This window comes from Neopsephotus bourkii, unplaced genomic scaffold, assembly GCF_033783945.1.
Source record: "Neopsephotus bourkii isolate Nb327-2 ecotype Australia unplaced genomic scaffold, CSIRO-AGI_Nbou_v1 NB_620, whole genome shotgun sequence".
NCBI lineage: Eukaryota > Metazoa > Chordata > Aves > Psittaciformes > Psittacidae > Neopsephotus > Neopsephotus bourkii.
This window is the reverse complement of record NW_026901120.1, coordinates 1,282,710-1,296,403: the sequence shown is the minus strand read 5'-3', so window position 1 is coordinate 1,296,403 and position 13,694 is coordinate 1,282,710. Positions and strand designations below refer to the sequence as shown.

At 40.6% G+C, this 13,694-nt stretch overlaps 1 protein-coding gene and 1 long non-coding RNA gene across 3 annotated transcripts in view; one reads left to right on the top strand and one right to left on the bottom strand.

The window, feature by feature from the left end:
• Nucleotides 1-9,932, top strand: part of TRPC7 (transient receptor potential cation channel subfamily C member 7) — a 76,088-nt gene extending 66,156 nt beyond the window's left edge. The window contains exons 8-12 of one of the 2 annotated variants that reach the window (XM_061352054.1): nt 799-1,020; nt 4,055-4,135; nt 6,965-7,018; nt 8,334-8,409; nt 9,119-9,932. In XM_061352054.1, the coding sequence (XP_061208038.1) occupies nt 799-1,020; nt 4,055-4,135; nt 6,965-7,018; nt 8,334-8,409; nt 9,119-9,261 (576 nt within the window). In that variant the 3' untranslated portion in view covers nt 9,262-9,932. The remainder of the gene's footprint in view (nt 1-798; nt 1,021-4,054; nt 4,136-6,964; nt 7,019-8,333; nt 8,410-9,118) is intronic. The other variant, XM_061352052.1, reaches the window with a different exon arrangement.
• Nucleotides 9,933-10,069: 137 nt separating this feature from the next.
• On the bottom strand, nt 10,070-13,059 carry LOC133211589 (uncharacterized). Its single transcript, XR_009725237.1, has 3 exons — nt 12,396-13,059; nt 10,825-10,898; nt 10,070-10,268 (listed from the first exon to the last, which is right to left on the bottom strand). It is a non-coding gene; the product is annotated as an uncharacterized LOC133211589 (long non-coding RNA).
• Between the last annotated feature and the right edge of the window lie 635 nt (nt 13,060-13,694).

The window sequence follows — 13,694 nt, the reverse complement described above, 5'->3', positions numbered from 1 at the left end:
CTAGTTTATTGTAGTAGGTTTCTGAAGAAAAATCTCTAAAGATCCTGAATAGATGGCCTATATTATCTTCCCAGTCTAAACTCTGGATGGCCATTTTCCTGGCAAAATGCTTTATCATTCTTATTGATTGTGTGGAAACTTTCTCAACTTTGTTAAGGACTACTTTTAACTATCAGCAAGCAAAACAAGGGTGAGCTATTCGGTCCAGGTCTTCCTACCTGAGGACTGGGGAAAACTGGTAAATCTCATTCTAATTCATTCCAGTCCTGAGTAGCAGGGAGACTGAAGGTAGAGGCAAAGAATCACAGAATCATTTAGGTTGAAAAAGACCTTTAAAATCATCAAGTTCAATTATTAACCCAGCACTGTCAAGCCCACCACTAACCCATGTCCCAAAGTGCCCCAGCTACATGTCTTTTAAATACCTCCAGGCATGGTTGAAGCTACCACTTCCATGGGCAGCCTGTTCCAATGCTTGACACCCCTTTTAGTGAAGAGGTTTTCCTGATGCAACTTGAGGCCATATTTTCTTACCCAAGGAAATAGGAAACAGTCTATTTAATTGGGAGGATTTATGCTTTTGGTTATCCATTGCTTTGTTCAAATTGTCCGTATTTTGAGATTACCACAGAGAAGCCCACAGAGATGCATTTTGAGCATGGGTCTTGGTCTGTCAAACAGAATCTGATTGTGGTTAAATCCTACCTGTGTGTTTGTTCTTGTCATAGCTAAATCTCTCCCTGTTTACTAATTATCCATTTGGGTGTTTGGGTTTTTCTTCCCTTTTCCCTTCCCAAGGAGGATGCAGATGTGGAGTGGAAGTTTGCACGTGCCAAGCTCTGGCTATCCTACTTTGACGAAGGAAGGACTTTACCTGCTCCTTTTAACCTAGTGCCAAGCCCGAAATCATTTTATTATCTCATACTGAGAATAAAAATGTGCCTCATAAAACTCTGCAAATCTAAGGCCAAAAACTGTGAAAATGACCTGGAGATGGGAATGCTGAATTCCAAACAACGGGTATGTTATATCTTCACTTTTCAACTCCTATGTAGAAAGGATTCGTGCCAGGGACCTTCTGGAGCGGGTTGCATGGAGTACCAGTGATTAGGGACAGCACGGCCTTACCATTGTGTTTTATATGTAGTATGTATAATATATATACTATATATAATATACTATACTATACCATACTATATTAATAATATACTATAATATACTAATATGTATACTATATATTATATATATGGTATATATAATATAGTATATAGTATAGTATATAATATATATGTACTGTAAGTATATAAGTACTATAAGTACTATATATAAGTGCTATAGTATATAATATAGTATATATAATATACTATACTATACCATACTATATTAATAATATGCTATAATATACTAATATATATACTATATATAATATATATATACTATATATATTATACTGCAGCTAGAGAGTTCTCCCAGGCTTATGGCCTCACTATACTGGGCACTTTTATAAGGGAGTTTCCCAAGGCCAAATAAGCAAGGTCAAAGCTGAAGGGTAGAAGCAGAGGCACAAAGAGGCTCCCAGCTTGTCTGACTCCCCATCTACCCAGCAGGCCTTTGTGCCACCTTCCTTTAAAGCAATTTCCAAATTAATTTTGCTGTCATTACAACGTTTACTGCCATTCCAGGTTTGAGAACACGTTTCTAAGCAGGGTTTAATAACACCTTCTAAATGCCTAAAGCTATGATTAACAGCCTCTCTACTTACATCTGCCTAGTGATGTGTAGCCACTAATGGGTAGATTCTGCCTCAGCCACCTCCCCTTTGGTCATTAAAATAGAAGTTTGCTTTGGGAATCCTGGCTACATGGCAACAGGCTTTCCTCAGCCCAAGTGAGTGTCAGCATGACAAAGCAAGACAGATATGTAGGAGTATGCTTAGCATCCAGACCCTTCCTCCTTGGGGAAATGCCAGAGGAATGATGGAAATCAGTATCTGTAACACTGCAGAGCTCACTGGGATGAAGTGTTCCTAGCACATGCATTTACAACAAACATTATCCTACTCACAGGGCAAGTCCATTTGCTTTGCACCGGGGATGCAAATGGCCAAAGCATTCCCAGGAGCTCAGCCACAGCTGCTGGGGGGTTCTCATTCAATTCAGTGGATTCAAAGGTGTGAGGAGGCAGCTTTGCATAAAAGTGTCCTGGCTTTCATTTAATTTTCTTAGCTCAAGCTGAGTTTGAAACAAGAGAACAATGCTGGCAACCCATTCCTGGGGGAAAAGCCCTTTAAAACATGTTGTTTCTTGTTTCTTAGAGTTAATGCACATGAGAGATCAGTGTGGCTCCTTGGTAGGCGCTAGGACATGTCACTATTCCCTCACCCTGCCATCTTTCCAGGCTTTAATAACCCAGCTGTGTGGCCCTGCACAGGGGACAGAAGAAATGGGTCACACTGGGACCTGTTTGGCAGCCTACCCTTAGTTTTAACTTTGCAATAAGAGGGACCAAGGAGAAGGAAAGAAAGGGTGGAGGAGGCTCTGCAGAGTTTGCCTTTGCAAGGTGCAGCCTGCTTTTGGGCTTTGTCTGGATCCCTTGGCTCTTTGAAGGAATAACACAGCTCATGGTGAGTCATCCAGTTCCAGGCAAAGCCCATGGCCTTGGAGGAGATCATGCTCCATGAATTTAAAGGAACTGCTCAGGTCTGATATCCATTCAGTCTCTGCCAGAGCCTAAACTGAAGGGAGAAGTCCATAGGGTCTACTCCATGCTCTCAAATACTTTAGCTGCACAACACGATGAGCATTGCCAGGATAGAGAAGAATTGGGGGAAATTTAATCTATAAATTCATAACACTACTATTTATTACTGAAAGACCCATTAGGAACAGTGGGTTGAAACACAAGCAATGTTTGTCATTTAATAATCTTAAATAAGGATTTTAAAAGATTATATTTTTTAAACACTATTTGAATCTAACGACATAAAGCATAAACCAAAGTAGTTCATTTTTCTCTAAGCCCCTCCTTCCCCAAGCTGTATGAGTCAAAGTGTCTGGCTTGCCCTTTTGCATGGAACTCATGCAAAATTCATAGTTTCCATGGCTTTAGCATAAACAATGAAGCGTATCAGTCATTTCTTGCTTGCCTGTTGATTTTCTTCACAGATCATCTTCAAAACAGTCTCTGTAAGATCATGCACACCTGATGAGTCAGAAATTAGCGATAATAAAATACATGATTGCTGCAGAGTTTTGGTCCAAAAAAATAGTCTTTAAAAGAACACCTCTTTCTCAGGATTTCTGGTCCAGTCAGGGAAGAAAAATCCCTAACGAGGGCTTTCCTTGTACATACCCTTGCATATAGGTGCAGAAGTCTATGATATTTATTGCTGCCTCCGGCTCTATGATAGGAATTAATTCCTTTAAATAAGTGGGGGTCTTGTCAGCATTTGGACCAAAAAAGCTTAGAGGTGGATAACAGTCACCAAATTGTCTTACAAATGTCGTGTGCAGCTCCAGAAGCTTCTGGAGCACAAAACTGATGATGTCCTCTGGTAAAAACACTCCTGCTCTATTTAAAAGAAAGTACATATTTCCTACTGAGCTAAAAAGGCAGCAAATGGAGCTGGGGTTTTAAAAAGACCAGTGAAAATCAGTTCTGCTTCCGGATTTGTTTCTGGACCACATTGATTTCTTCTCTCTAAGCACAAGTATTTCTTTTTCTTCCTTAAATTCTGTTCCAAATTGGTATCACCAATCTATTTAAGGTTAATGTATTTTGTGCCTCTCAACACCTTCTTGTCTAAAACTCATGTGAGAATGCCATTTTTGTCTAGATAATTTAGAATGCTTTTTTTCCCTTCTAGTACTTCATGTGTTTTGACATTTTCTGCCTTTCCAAAGTTTACTTTTTAGGCCTGAATGCACCAGCTTTTATTCTACTTGTTCATTGAACCATTTCCTACTGTTCTTGTAAAGTTCTGTTTAGTTTGGGGCTGTCTGGGTATGAGAAGCTATCATTGATTTAATTGTACCATGGTGCTTTATAATTTCAGAAAGTTCGTTTTCACTCCAGCTCTCAAAATACAGACTATTTTTCTGGGAAGAACGCTTACAACAAGCCCACAAGATATCAGGTAATCACAGCATGAAAGCAAGAGAAGGGAAGTAATCTGTCAGTGAACAGCTCTTCCCTGCAAGGGTCGTGTTTGTCTTCTTCCCGTCGATGCCACCCTGTGATGTGCCAGGTTGTGCCTTAGCACAGGCATGGGATGGGGCTGGAGCACTTCAGAGACAAATGCAGCCTGTCACCCATGGAAATACACATGGTGTTAGCATTTGTCATGCTAATTATTTCCTCTCAATGGTGTTTAATACAAGGAATATCATTTAAGCTTTAGTATTGCATTGACAGCATTTCATTTGTCATGACATAAAATCATCCCTCCAGCCTTTGCACTAACATTTGCATGTGCTTCTTCTGGCAGTGACTTGTCCTACCAACCTAAACCTGCAATGTGGTATGCTTCAAAAATACCTGTGGCTGCAGCAGTGGCACAGGGTACCCCCACCATCACAGGGACTAACACAACTGGCTGTCTCAGCTGGAGTGTTCATGCCAGCAAACGTATTATTTCTTGAGCAAACACATAATAGGGTAACAGGAGAAGCAAAATGTGCTCCACGGGATTTTTTCCTTATTTTTGAACATAAAGTGAAAAGGAATCAGACAGCAAGTGATATGCCTGGAGAGTTATATTATATTATGTTAAAGAGGGTTGAGGAAAGTGAAAGCTGAATTGGACAAAATGTGCAGTGGCAGTTCTAGAAGTGTTGGTACAACAGCCAGCACAATGGGCTCCTAGACTGTACAGCACACAAGTAACAGATTTCTACTGGTTTTAAAAGATGTTTAGGCCTTTGTGCTAGGATAAAAAGAGTATGTAAGAATCTAAGTTTGAAATGGAATTCATTCACTTCGGTACCTAGAGTTAGCTGGCTTAATACCATCAAAGGCAAAGGGAAGAGATGATTACATCCCACTCAAAATGGCATTTCAGCATTTCTGATGTTTTCCCATCTATTCAAACCCACAGGTAAGGGGAAGATGTGTCAGCCTCTGCTGGGCTCATTCTCTTCCTGTAGCTATTATTTCTAAATGAGACCACCTAATGTTTGTGGTAAATTAGACCCTTATTTCCAAGGTTGAAATAGCCAAAAGCAGCTGTGAAAATTAGATAGAAAAGGATTAGCTACCTGTTATTTTGCTTTAAAAATGCTCCTACTAGATTTGTCTTCAAATGACCTTAAGAAGTTTCAGTTGCTGCAGGAAGAAATTGACTAAATAATATAAGGAGAGTGTAATAGTCTTAATTAGCTAAATATAAAGAAGAACAAAGAGTTTGGTAATGTGGCCAGCAAACTTTCTTCTACAACTGGGAAAACCTTTGAAGCAGAACCTTCTTGCTGAGTGGTTTTCTTTGGTGGAGATTATCAAGTGCTGTATCTGCAGTCTGTGTACTTCTACTACATAGAGGCAGTGCTCCCAAGGGAGAACAAAAATACACAGCATCTGAACATGAAGTGATTTGAAAAGTAGGAAGAACAAGTCAGCACACACTGCAGCCATGGTTTGGGAATGAACTAGTCCAGGCAAAATGGTGTCTTTATCAAACCCTGTTGAGCCAAGCCTTGAAGATGAAGCAGTGCTAAAATGCTCTGCTAAACTAATGAGTTTTCCCCATTTTCAGCACTGCAGTCTGCCAAGTTGTCAACAACGTCTTCACCTATGAAACTAAGGAAAGGATTTGTCTGGAAAACAATATAGAAGGAATAGTTTGCACATTGAAAGGGCAGAAGTAGATTTCTTTGCTGTTTTGAGAGACAAAATAGATCACCAGATTTGAGACCTCATGCCCCAGTGAGTAGTTGTCCCCTCTGATCACTGCTAACTTGCACCTGATTTTGACCAGGGACATGAAGTGGGAAGATATCATGGCCTCCACACTAAAGACAAAGAAATGAGGTTCAGCAGGACTTACCAGACCCCAAAAGCCTATGGTTGAACCCGAAGCTGAGCCTCAAATCTCATGAGTCCAATTTCAGTGCCTCTGTCCATTTCTTCTATTTCCCTTTAAGCTAGGATGTATTCAGATACCTGATGGCAAATGCAGAGCTTGAAGGTGAAGGTTGTGCCAATAAATACATAAAAAACATTGAATTTGGTGCAGTTATAATTTGAAAATGCCTGACCTGTTCCTAGAGCCTGTGAAGCTATTTTAAACCCGACGGTGGGCAGTTGAATGTTGCTGAGTATAAAAGCTCTCTGAGACCTGAAGAATTTCCATTAACTTTTGAAGAATGGGGAACCTTATAAAAATCAGACATATTTTAATTGTTTCCAGTCCAGCATTCATTCCCAAGAGGTTGTCTGTAAGTTTGGTTCAGCATTGCCCTGAATAAGCAGGGTTATTTTTCCTGGAGGCTATTTTGTATGTTCCAACTGAAAGAAGCAGTACTGGGGAGAAGTGAGGCATAAAAGCCCCAGGTCAATATAGAGGCAAAAATGAATTACTTTCCTAAAGATATTGGCAGAAATAACTACTAAATGACTAAGTAGATCCTTGGTACAAAGTGCTCACATTTTTTAGTTTCTGTAGACCAATCGGACTACAACATAATTTGATAAACTAAGCAGCCCTAAGCTTGTGACTTCTGTCACACATAGTGTTTAATATAGGATAGCATTTGAGTAGCGTCCACCAAAAATAGCAGTAGTATGGGAACTGGAGTAGATAGATGTGATGCTATCCTATTTTGCCAGGTAATAAGAGAATTCGCTGTGTGCTGATTCCTTGTTTTAGTCTAAGGTTCCTCTATAGTCTGTTCTGAAAAGAAAATCATTTACTTTTGGATCCAGGATTTCCCTACTTTCCCCAAACATTACTTCATTTATGTTTTCTCAGGTGACCACCCTACCTCCCTCTGGATTCTACTACCTTGGCCATCTTCAACACACCGTACGTGCGCTGTGCCTCATCTCTGTTGCCTTAATGACTCACCTGGTTAGCCAGATGCCTCCTTGATACAAGGATGGTCTTAGACATCCCATATTCCATGACTGCATGACATATACAAATGACTGGATCCTTCTCTGATGTTCACATGCCTTTTGCATTGTTATAATCCGTATCTGGATACTAAGAAGAAAGAGCAGGTGTTCTGATTTCTTAGTTGGTATTTCCCACTCTTTGCAGTGTTTTTCAGCGATGCTCAAAGCAGAGACGTGATTGCTCTGTGAGTAACTGAGCCCATGCTGGGAAAGGCTTTTCCCCCAACAGTGACCATCTGGTCAATGAAATGCATTTGTGTATGTGTCCTTGGATGTTCACTGAGCTCCTTTGTTTACAGAGGATGCACCCAAATCACTGCCTCTGATAGAGCAATCCTTTTTATGTTTATTATAGCTGAGGGTTTTTTTCTCCTTTGATGAGTGCTTTTTCTGTAGTGAAGAAGTGGCAATGATGCAGCCTTAAGCTGTAGCCCTGTGCGTAGCCCAAGACTGCCAATGTTACTGTCCTTCTCTGTAGACGTAACATGCATTTTTGGAACAATATCACATTGCAAGCTCCTATCCATAGCCATCTTCTACTATTTCCGTAGGTGCTGTTCCTTATTAACAATCATCCCCCATTTTATAAGTCTACATGGCTCCATTTTTTATCCTGTGCATGGCCTTTAAAATTTGTCATTTTCCTAAGAAACTTTTCCCACTTAAACCAAATTCTCTACTTTTGTTCAAACTCTTTTCTCTCTGTCCTTCACTAAAACTATTTTCTCTCTTAAAACCCCAATTGCAAGACAGAGTCCTTCTGTTAACTTTGGGTCAGATATTTAGTCCCTCATTATGAGAGAGTTTGCTAACATCATTAATTGACCACTTATTTCTTCCTGTAAAGTACTTTTTATTGCTATATTAAACAGCAACATGCTAAGGAAAGGCTCTGGATCCCATTTCTTAACTTGCTATTGCATCATCTGTGTTTTCTTTCTGTCTGTGGGACATACTCTACATTCATATGCATTCCATGAAATACCTGAAGGTGCCTTGTATGGGGGCTCATTATGGAATGGCTGTCAATCAACTGCTGTAGTACAAAGTCCATAAGATAAAGTATAAAATACATAGGAAGTCAATAAATAAACTCTCTTTGCACTCTCTGAAGCCAGGTTTTATGCATAGTGCAATGAGGTGTTTGAATTGCTCAGAATGTCTAGAATGAAGGCAGCAGGGCTAAGCTGACATGAAGATAAGTGTTTCTGTTCTCTTCTTAGAAAATAATGAAGCGTCTGATTAAGCGGTACGTCCTGAAGGCTCAGGTTGACCGAGAAAATGATGAAGTTAATGAAGGCAAGTGGATTGTTATAATTGACACATATTAGAGCACGTGGTGTTATTGCTACTGATACAAACACTAAGAGGCGTCAGTTTAGATAACATCCTCTGCTCATGCATGTGTCATCATCAGTGTTGACTCTGAGCCACCTTTACGCTCATAAATTCTGGGTTCCCAATTTTCCTTAGCAGAATACATATATCACAGGATCTTTACAGAGTTCTGCTCTGCCCCATAGCTCTACATCTCCTTGCTTTGCAACACCCAGGCTATTGCCAACACTCAACCTTACCTTGGTGTGGAAGCAAAGCAATTTCTGCCTGTACTGCCCCTACCTGCTCCAAGATTTGTATTGTCATTATGTCATATAGGATTTGTATGCAGATGTAAACGAACCTCCTTCGGTCACCTCTTAACTGTTACTCTCCTGCAAGTCCCCCTATAGATAAGAGATAAATATGTGGAGAGATAATATACATCAGAAAAAAAAGGTAACTTTCCATACATCATACATATTTGCTATTGCTGTCAGTACCACTACTACAAATACAGGTTATTTCTTATAGGCACAAATATTAAATGCATCAATGCAGGGATGTAATCAGGAGCTCCATACTCATTCATGAGCAAACACACTGAAATTAATTCTCTCTCAGCTCTTAAAACGACAGGGATTACTTATTTGGGTCAATGCTGCTAACAAAGACATTTTCTTCCTTTTAGGAGAACTTAAAGAGATTAAGCAAGATATTTCTAGTCTCCGCTATGAGCTCTTAGAGGAAAAGTCACAAGCTACAGACGAGCTGGCACGACTAATACAGCAGCTGAGCGACAAATTTGGGAAGACCTTAAACAAGGACATCTGATGGTGAAAACAGAGCAAGGCAACTGGTTTCCTAAACACTTTTGAATCTCAACCAGCATCTTAGGAGAGCAAAAACCATATAAAAGATGGGTACTGCACACTCAGCTTTTGCTAACTAGCAAGTATTGGTAGGAGCACCTTGCATTGCTGCTGTGCTTGGTGAGTTTATTACCAGTTAAATCTTTTATGACACAAAAGTGACTCACTGGTAAAAATGTATTCCCTTTGACATCAGAAATAGATGCACCATAGGGAAGCACCTCTAGTTAAAGGCAAAAAAGACAGATCTTCACCTATCTGACTGTAGTGAAGACAACGTAACTGTGCTCATTTATACCACCTGGGACTGTACTGATCAGAGTTGGGTGAAGCCTGAAGACAAAATGTGATAAGCACTCCTTGAAAATTCCTATCCTCGGGTGTGTACTCCCCTTTTATGTTTACATGGGCAGCCCTGAAGATACCTTTGAACTGTGGCTAAGGAAAAGCAACTGAGAAATCAACTGCTGAACTGACCAAGGCAACGTATGGCAGGTAGAGGTCATCTACTTTTGATATAGATGGATAACAGCATTGGGAAAAATGAATGGAGCTTGTTGGGTAAAGCATTCTTTCACCCTTCTGCTAGAACCTGATGCAACGATTCCCAGCCCAGAACTCCTATTCCCTATTCCAGCTATACTAGCTAGTCCACAAATGGATATGGTCTCTCTGTACACACCTTGCCTCTCTTTTATCCTTAGACAACCCCAGCTTCCCTGACAGTGTTCTGAAATATTCATAATGATGTGCAACTCACTTCCCAGGAATACCCAGCAATCACATTTATTGTGCTAATGTATTCAGTTCAAGGAACAGCAGTTATTCAGTGACAGTGATGCAACTCATCTTGCAGGTTCCAGAGGTCAAACAGCAAGCCACAGGGTGAGATACAGCATGAAAAACATAGCCCGGTAGTTTCAAACCTTTAAATCAACACAAAAAGGCTTAAATTCCACTGAGAACATTCTGACAAAAAAAGAAGAAATAAAGAAAAAATCATTGTGGAAATTCTGTGTTTGGCTTTTACAGAGGACAAGGAAGGGATTGAAGCTGTTTTAAAGGCTGGAGTAATACAAGTACCTGGATTGCACTGTTACAACTGGAAAGCAATGAGTCTGCGCAACACAACTGCAGACTCTGATTGCTTGGGTTTTTACATTTAGCTACATGACTTCAACTACTTAAAGAACACCTTACTACTTGGGAACCACTGAACTGTACTGCTTGTTTACAAGAGACACCTAGAAGATGAACACTACATTTAAGCATCAGCTAAGGAAAACAAGCAGAGCCAGAAGGTGCCCCGTGATCAGTTTTTAAGTGCCAGATGAGAATACAGATAGCCTAATAGAATAATAGTTATATTTGTACAAAAACCATACAAAAAAAACCCAAAATAAAAAGTGTACTGTACGTAGATCTGTTTAGAGAAAAGCAAAATACTGTATTTTTACCTTTAATAAGATTATCTTGTATACTGTAATATTTTTACCTGAAAATGGGGGGAAAAAAATAAAATTACCTCATAATATTTTGTTGCAAACCGAGTGAAATATTTGCCTGATCTTTTGACTATCCAACACGTGGGCTTCTTTTCTGCAACCCGTGAATGATGAAATCATTGTATGAAGCAATTTTGCCATAGGAGGTCTGAAGCAAAGAAGCAAAAGAAGCAAGACTTAGACTAGAATACACTTCAAAGGAATCAAACTATGAAATAAAAGGTTGGGACCAACCATATTCTGCAAACAGGACTTTTTAGTTGTGGTGTTTACATTGAAATTATTCTGTCCTTATTAATGTGTTTGTAAAATTGCCTTCTAAGAACAGAAGGTTCAGAAACCCGCTTAAACCAGAAAATGCTGCTAATTTAAGATATTCGGTGTTCCCCATAAGAAGGAACATCTTTCAAAGTAATACTTCTTTCCCCCTCTTCCTTCCCTTTTCCAGACACTGTGTAAAAGCTTTTTCAATTAAGAAAACCAAGTTTGGTGCCACAGAATTCTCTTAAACATCTATTTCATTACAGATCTACACTTGGCTCCTGGTCAAAACATTGCTTTAGCCTTCCCATTCAGTTTTTTAGCATCCCCTAGTAATTTAAGCAGAAATATTCTAGGTAGAAGATCAATAACCACCGTTATTTCCATTTCTTATGATATTGTATGCCAGTTAGTACGAGAAAGGTGGAAATAGTACAATGAACTTACATACGTTTTGTACATTTAAATGCAGCTCAGTGAAAGACCTGTCTTCCTGTCATTGCTGAAAGTCCAGCAGTGCCAACAGGAATGTTCTCCTGCTGAATACTGCATGTTCTGGTCAGCAGAAATAACACTGTACTGTGAATAGCTCCAGTGAACTATATGGGCCCAGGAGGATGTATAGCCCTGACCCACCGGCTACTGCCTGCTGCCTTCTAGCATCTCTGTAGGTGAAGCAGAGCGGCCCTGCCACAGGAATTTGCAATGAAAGAGCATAATATTTTCTAGGACCTCAAAAGTAGACTAAAAGCTGTATAAAAAACACCGTACAAAAGAAATCTGCTTCCTCCCCTTTTGTATTTACATTCCATGAACTATCAAGGCACAGAGACTTCTGGTAAAAATATTAATGACAAGCAAAATCCCATTCCATCAGAGCACTTCTCTCTGGTCCCAGGAACACACCCAAGGAAGCTGCACCCTATGTAGTAGTGTGCGATCAGCAGCAATGACATTAAATTCATGGTTTGCTCTCCAGGCTCTGTTTATAAGATGTTAAAATGAATAAGCCTTACTAAAAGATCCCTGAGAGAGGGCTTGAAGAGGAAAAATCAAAGTAGGTCCCAGATTGGATTAGACCCGAGATGTGCAGGTCCCTTGTCCCATCTCCCATCACTGGTGGGGGATGAGACATCACCCACCTGCTGGGTTAGATTTGATCCAGTCTGTAACAGCTCTTACTTTTAGCTTCAAAATACAGGATTTAATATTCCTTGGACAAATTCGTACTGCAAAGGAATGGAGCTTTGTCCAAACCCTTTGTAGATACAGAATTAGAACTTTTTATGGGAAATATGTTAGAGAGGGGTCACGAAAAGATGAAACTAACCTGAAGTCATCCACACAAGGGTGAATATGCTCCAAGAGATCATCCTAATTCTGCAGATCCCACAGGCTTATCAAACTAAAACAGACACCCCGAGGAAGATCAGAACAAAGCCATTAACTAGCCAATGTTGATTTACTGACTTCAGACAATAGTTTCACACCTTGCAAAGACCAAGCCATTCAGCTGCTGCTAACAGAAAGGGAGCAAATGGCAGAAAGCATTACCATGACTCCAAATAACCGAACTACCAGGTTTTAAGGCCGGAAGCCCTGCTGAGCAGAGGTGCAAATCCTGAAACAAAAGGGGCTGCCCGAGGGCATTTGGAATCAGGCCAGTGCTTTCAGCAGCATGAGGTGGGGTTTCACACATAGCTTTGCTCTCGCAGCTGCACTAATTCTGCCTGTAACTCCACTGAGAACGACTGACCACAATCTACAGCTCCCAAACAATAGGGTTCAAAAGTAAGTAAGAAGCAAGAGCAGTGTCATGAAGAATGGCTTAGAGGACTGCCTGTGCCCTGACTGGAGCTCACAGCAGATCCAGTTGTCAGAGCTAGGCGTTATTTCTAATTAATCCACATGAGAAAAACGTTTCCAGCAGTCCAAAAGAAAATACCTTGATTAAAGATGTGAGAGATTAAGGATCGCTCAGCAAGGACACAGGGCATCACTTCAAATGCGGAACAGAGCAGTGCAGGCAGCGTTTCAAGCACATCCCCAGCTGACAGCAGATCTCTGCCTGCACCAGGGCTGAGTCTGTGCTGCAGCCCTGGGTTGCAGATGCAGAGGGAGGAGGCAGCATCATCAAGGGCAACACCTCTGCTGCCTTTCCCACAACAAGCAGGAGCCTGGCAAACAGGTCTTTTCAATCCTCATTTGGCTTGCATTTGCTTTCCTGACTAACAAACAGGTAAGGAAAGGAAAGCATGACTTCATAGCCAAAGCCACCAAGACTGTCTTGCAGCGTGGCTTTCAGATGGGAAGAGCAGATGTTTCCTCTATCTAGACATCATAAATACTTTCCTTGTGACCCAGCCTGGCCCCTAAAAGCAGCTCTGCCCTTGCATTAGCTACAAATCTCTCACCACTGCAGAGTTACATGCTATGGTCAGCACGTCCCACAGCTCCCTTCTTAACTCACTTGGTTCACATCCATTATGATACCTTGCCAGTGGCAGGGCTATAAACCCTGAAGGTGGGAGATCTGATGCTGGACACCAGCCTGCACAAACTATGGCCTTAAGCAACTTACTTACATTTTTAGTAAAAAAGAAATAGAGAGCAGAGGAGGAATAGCCCT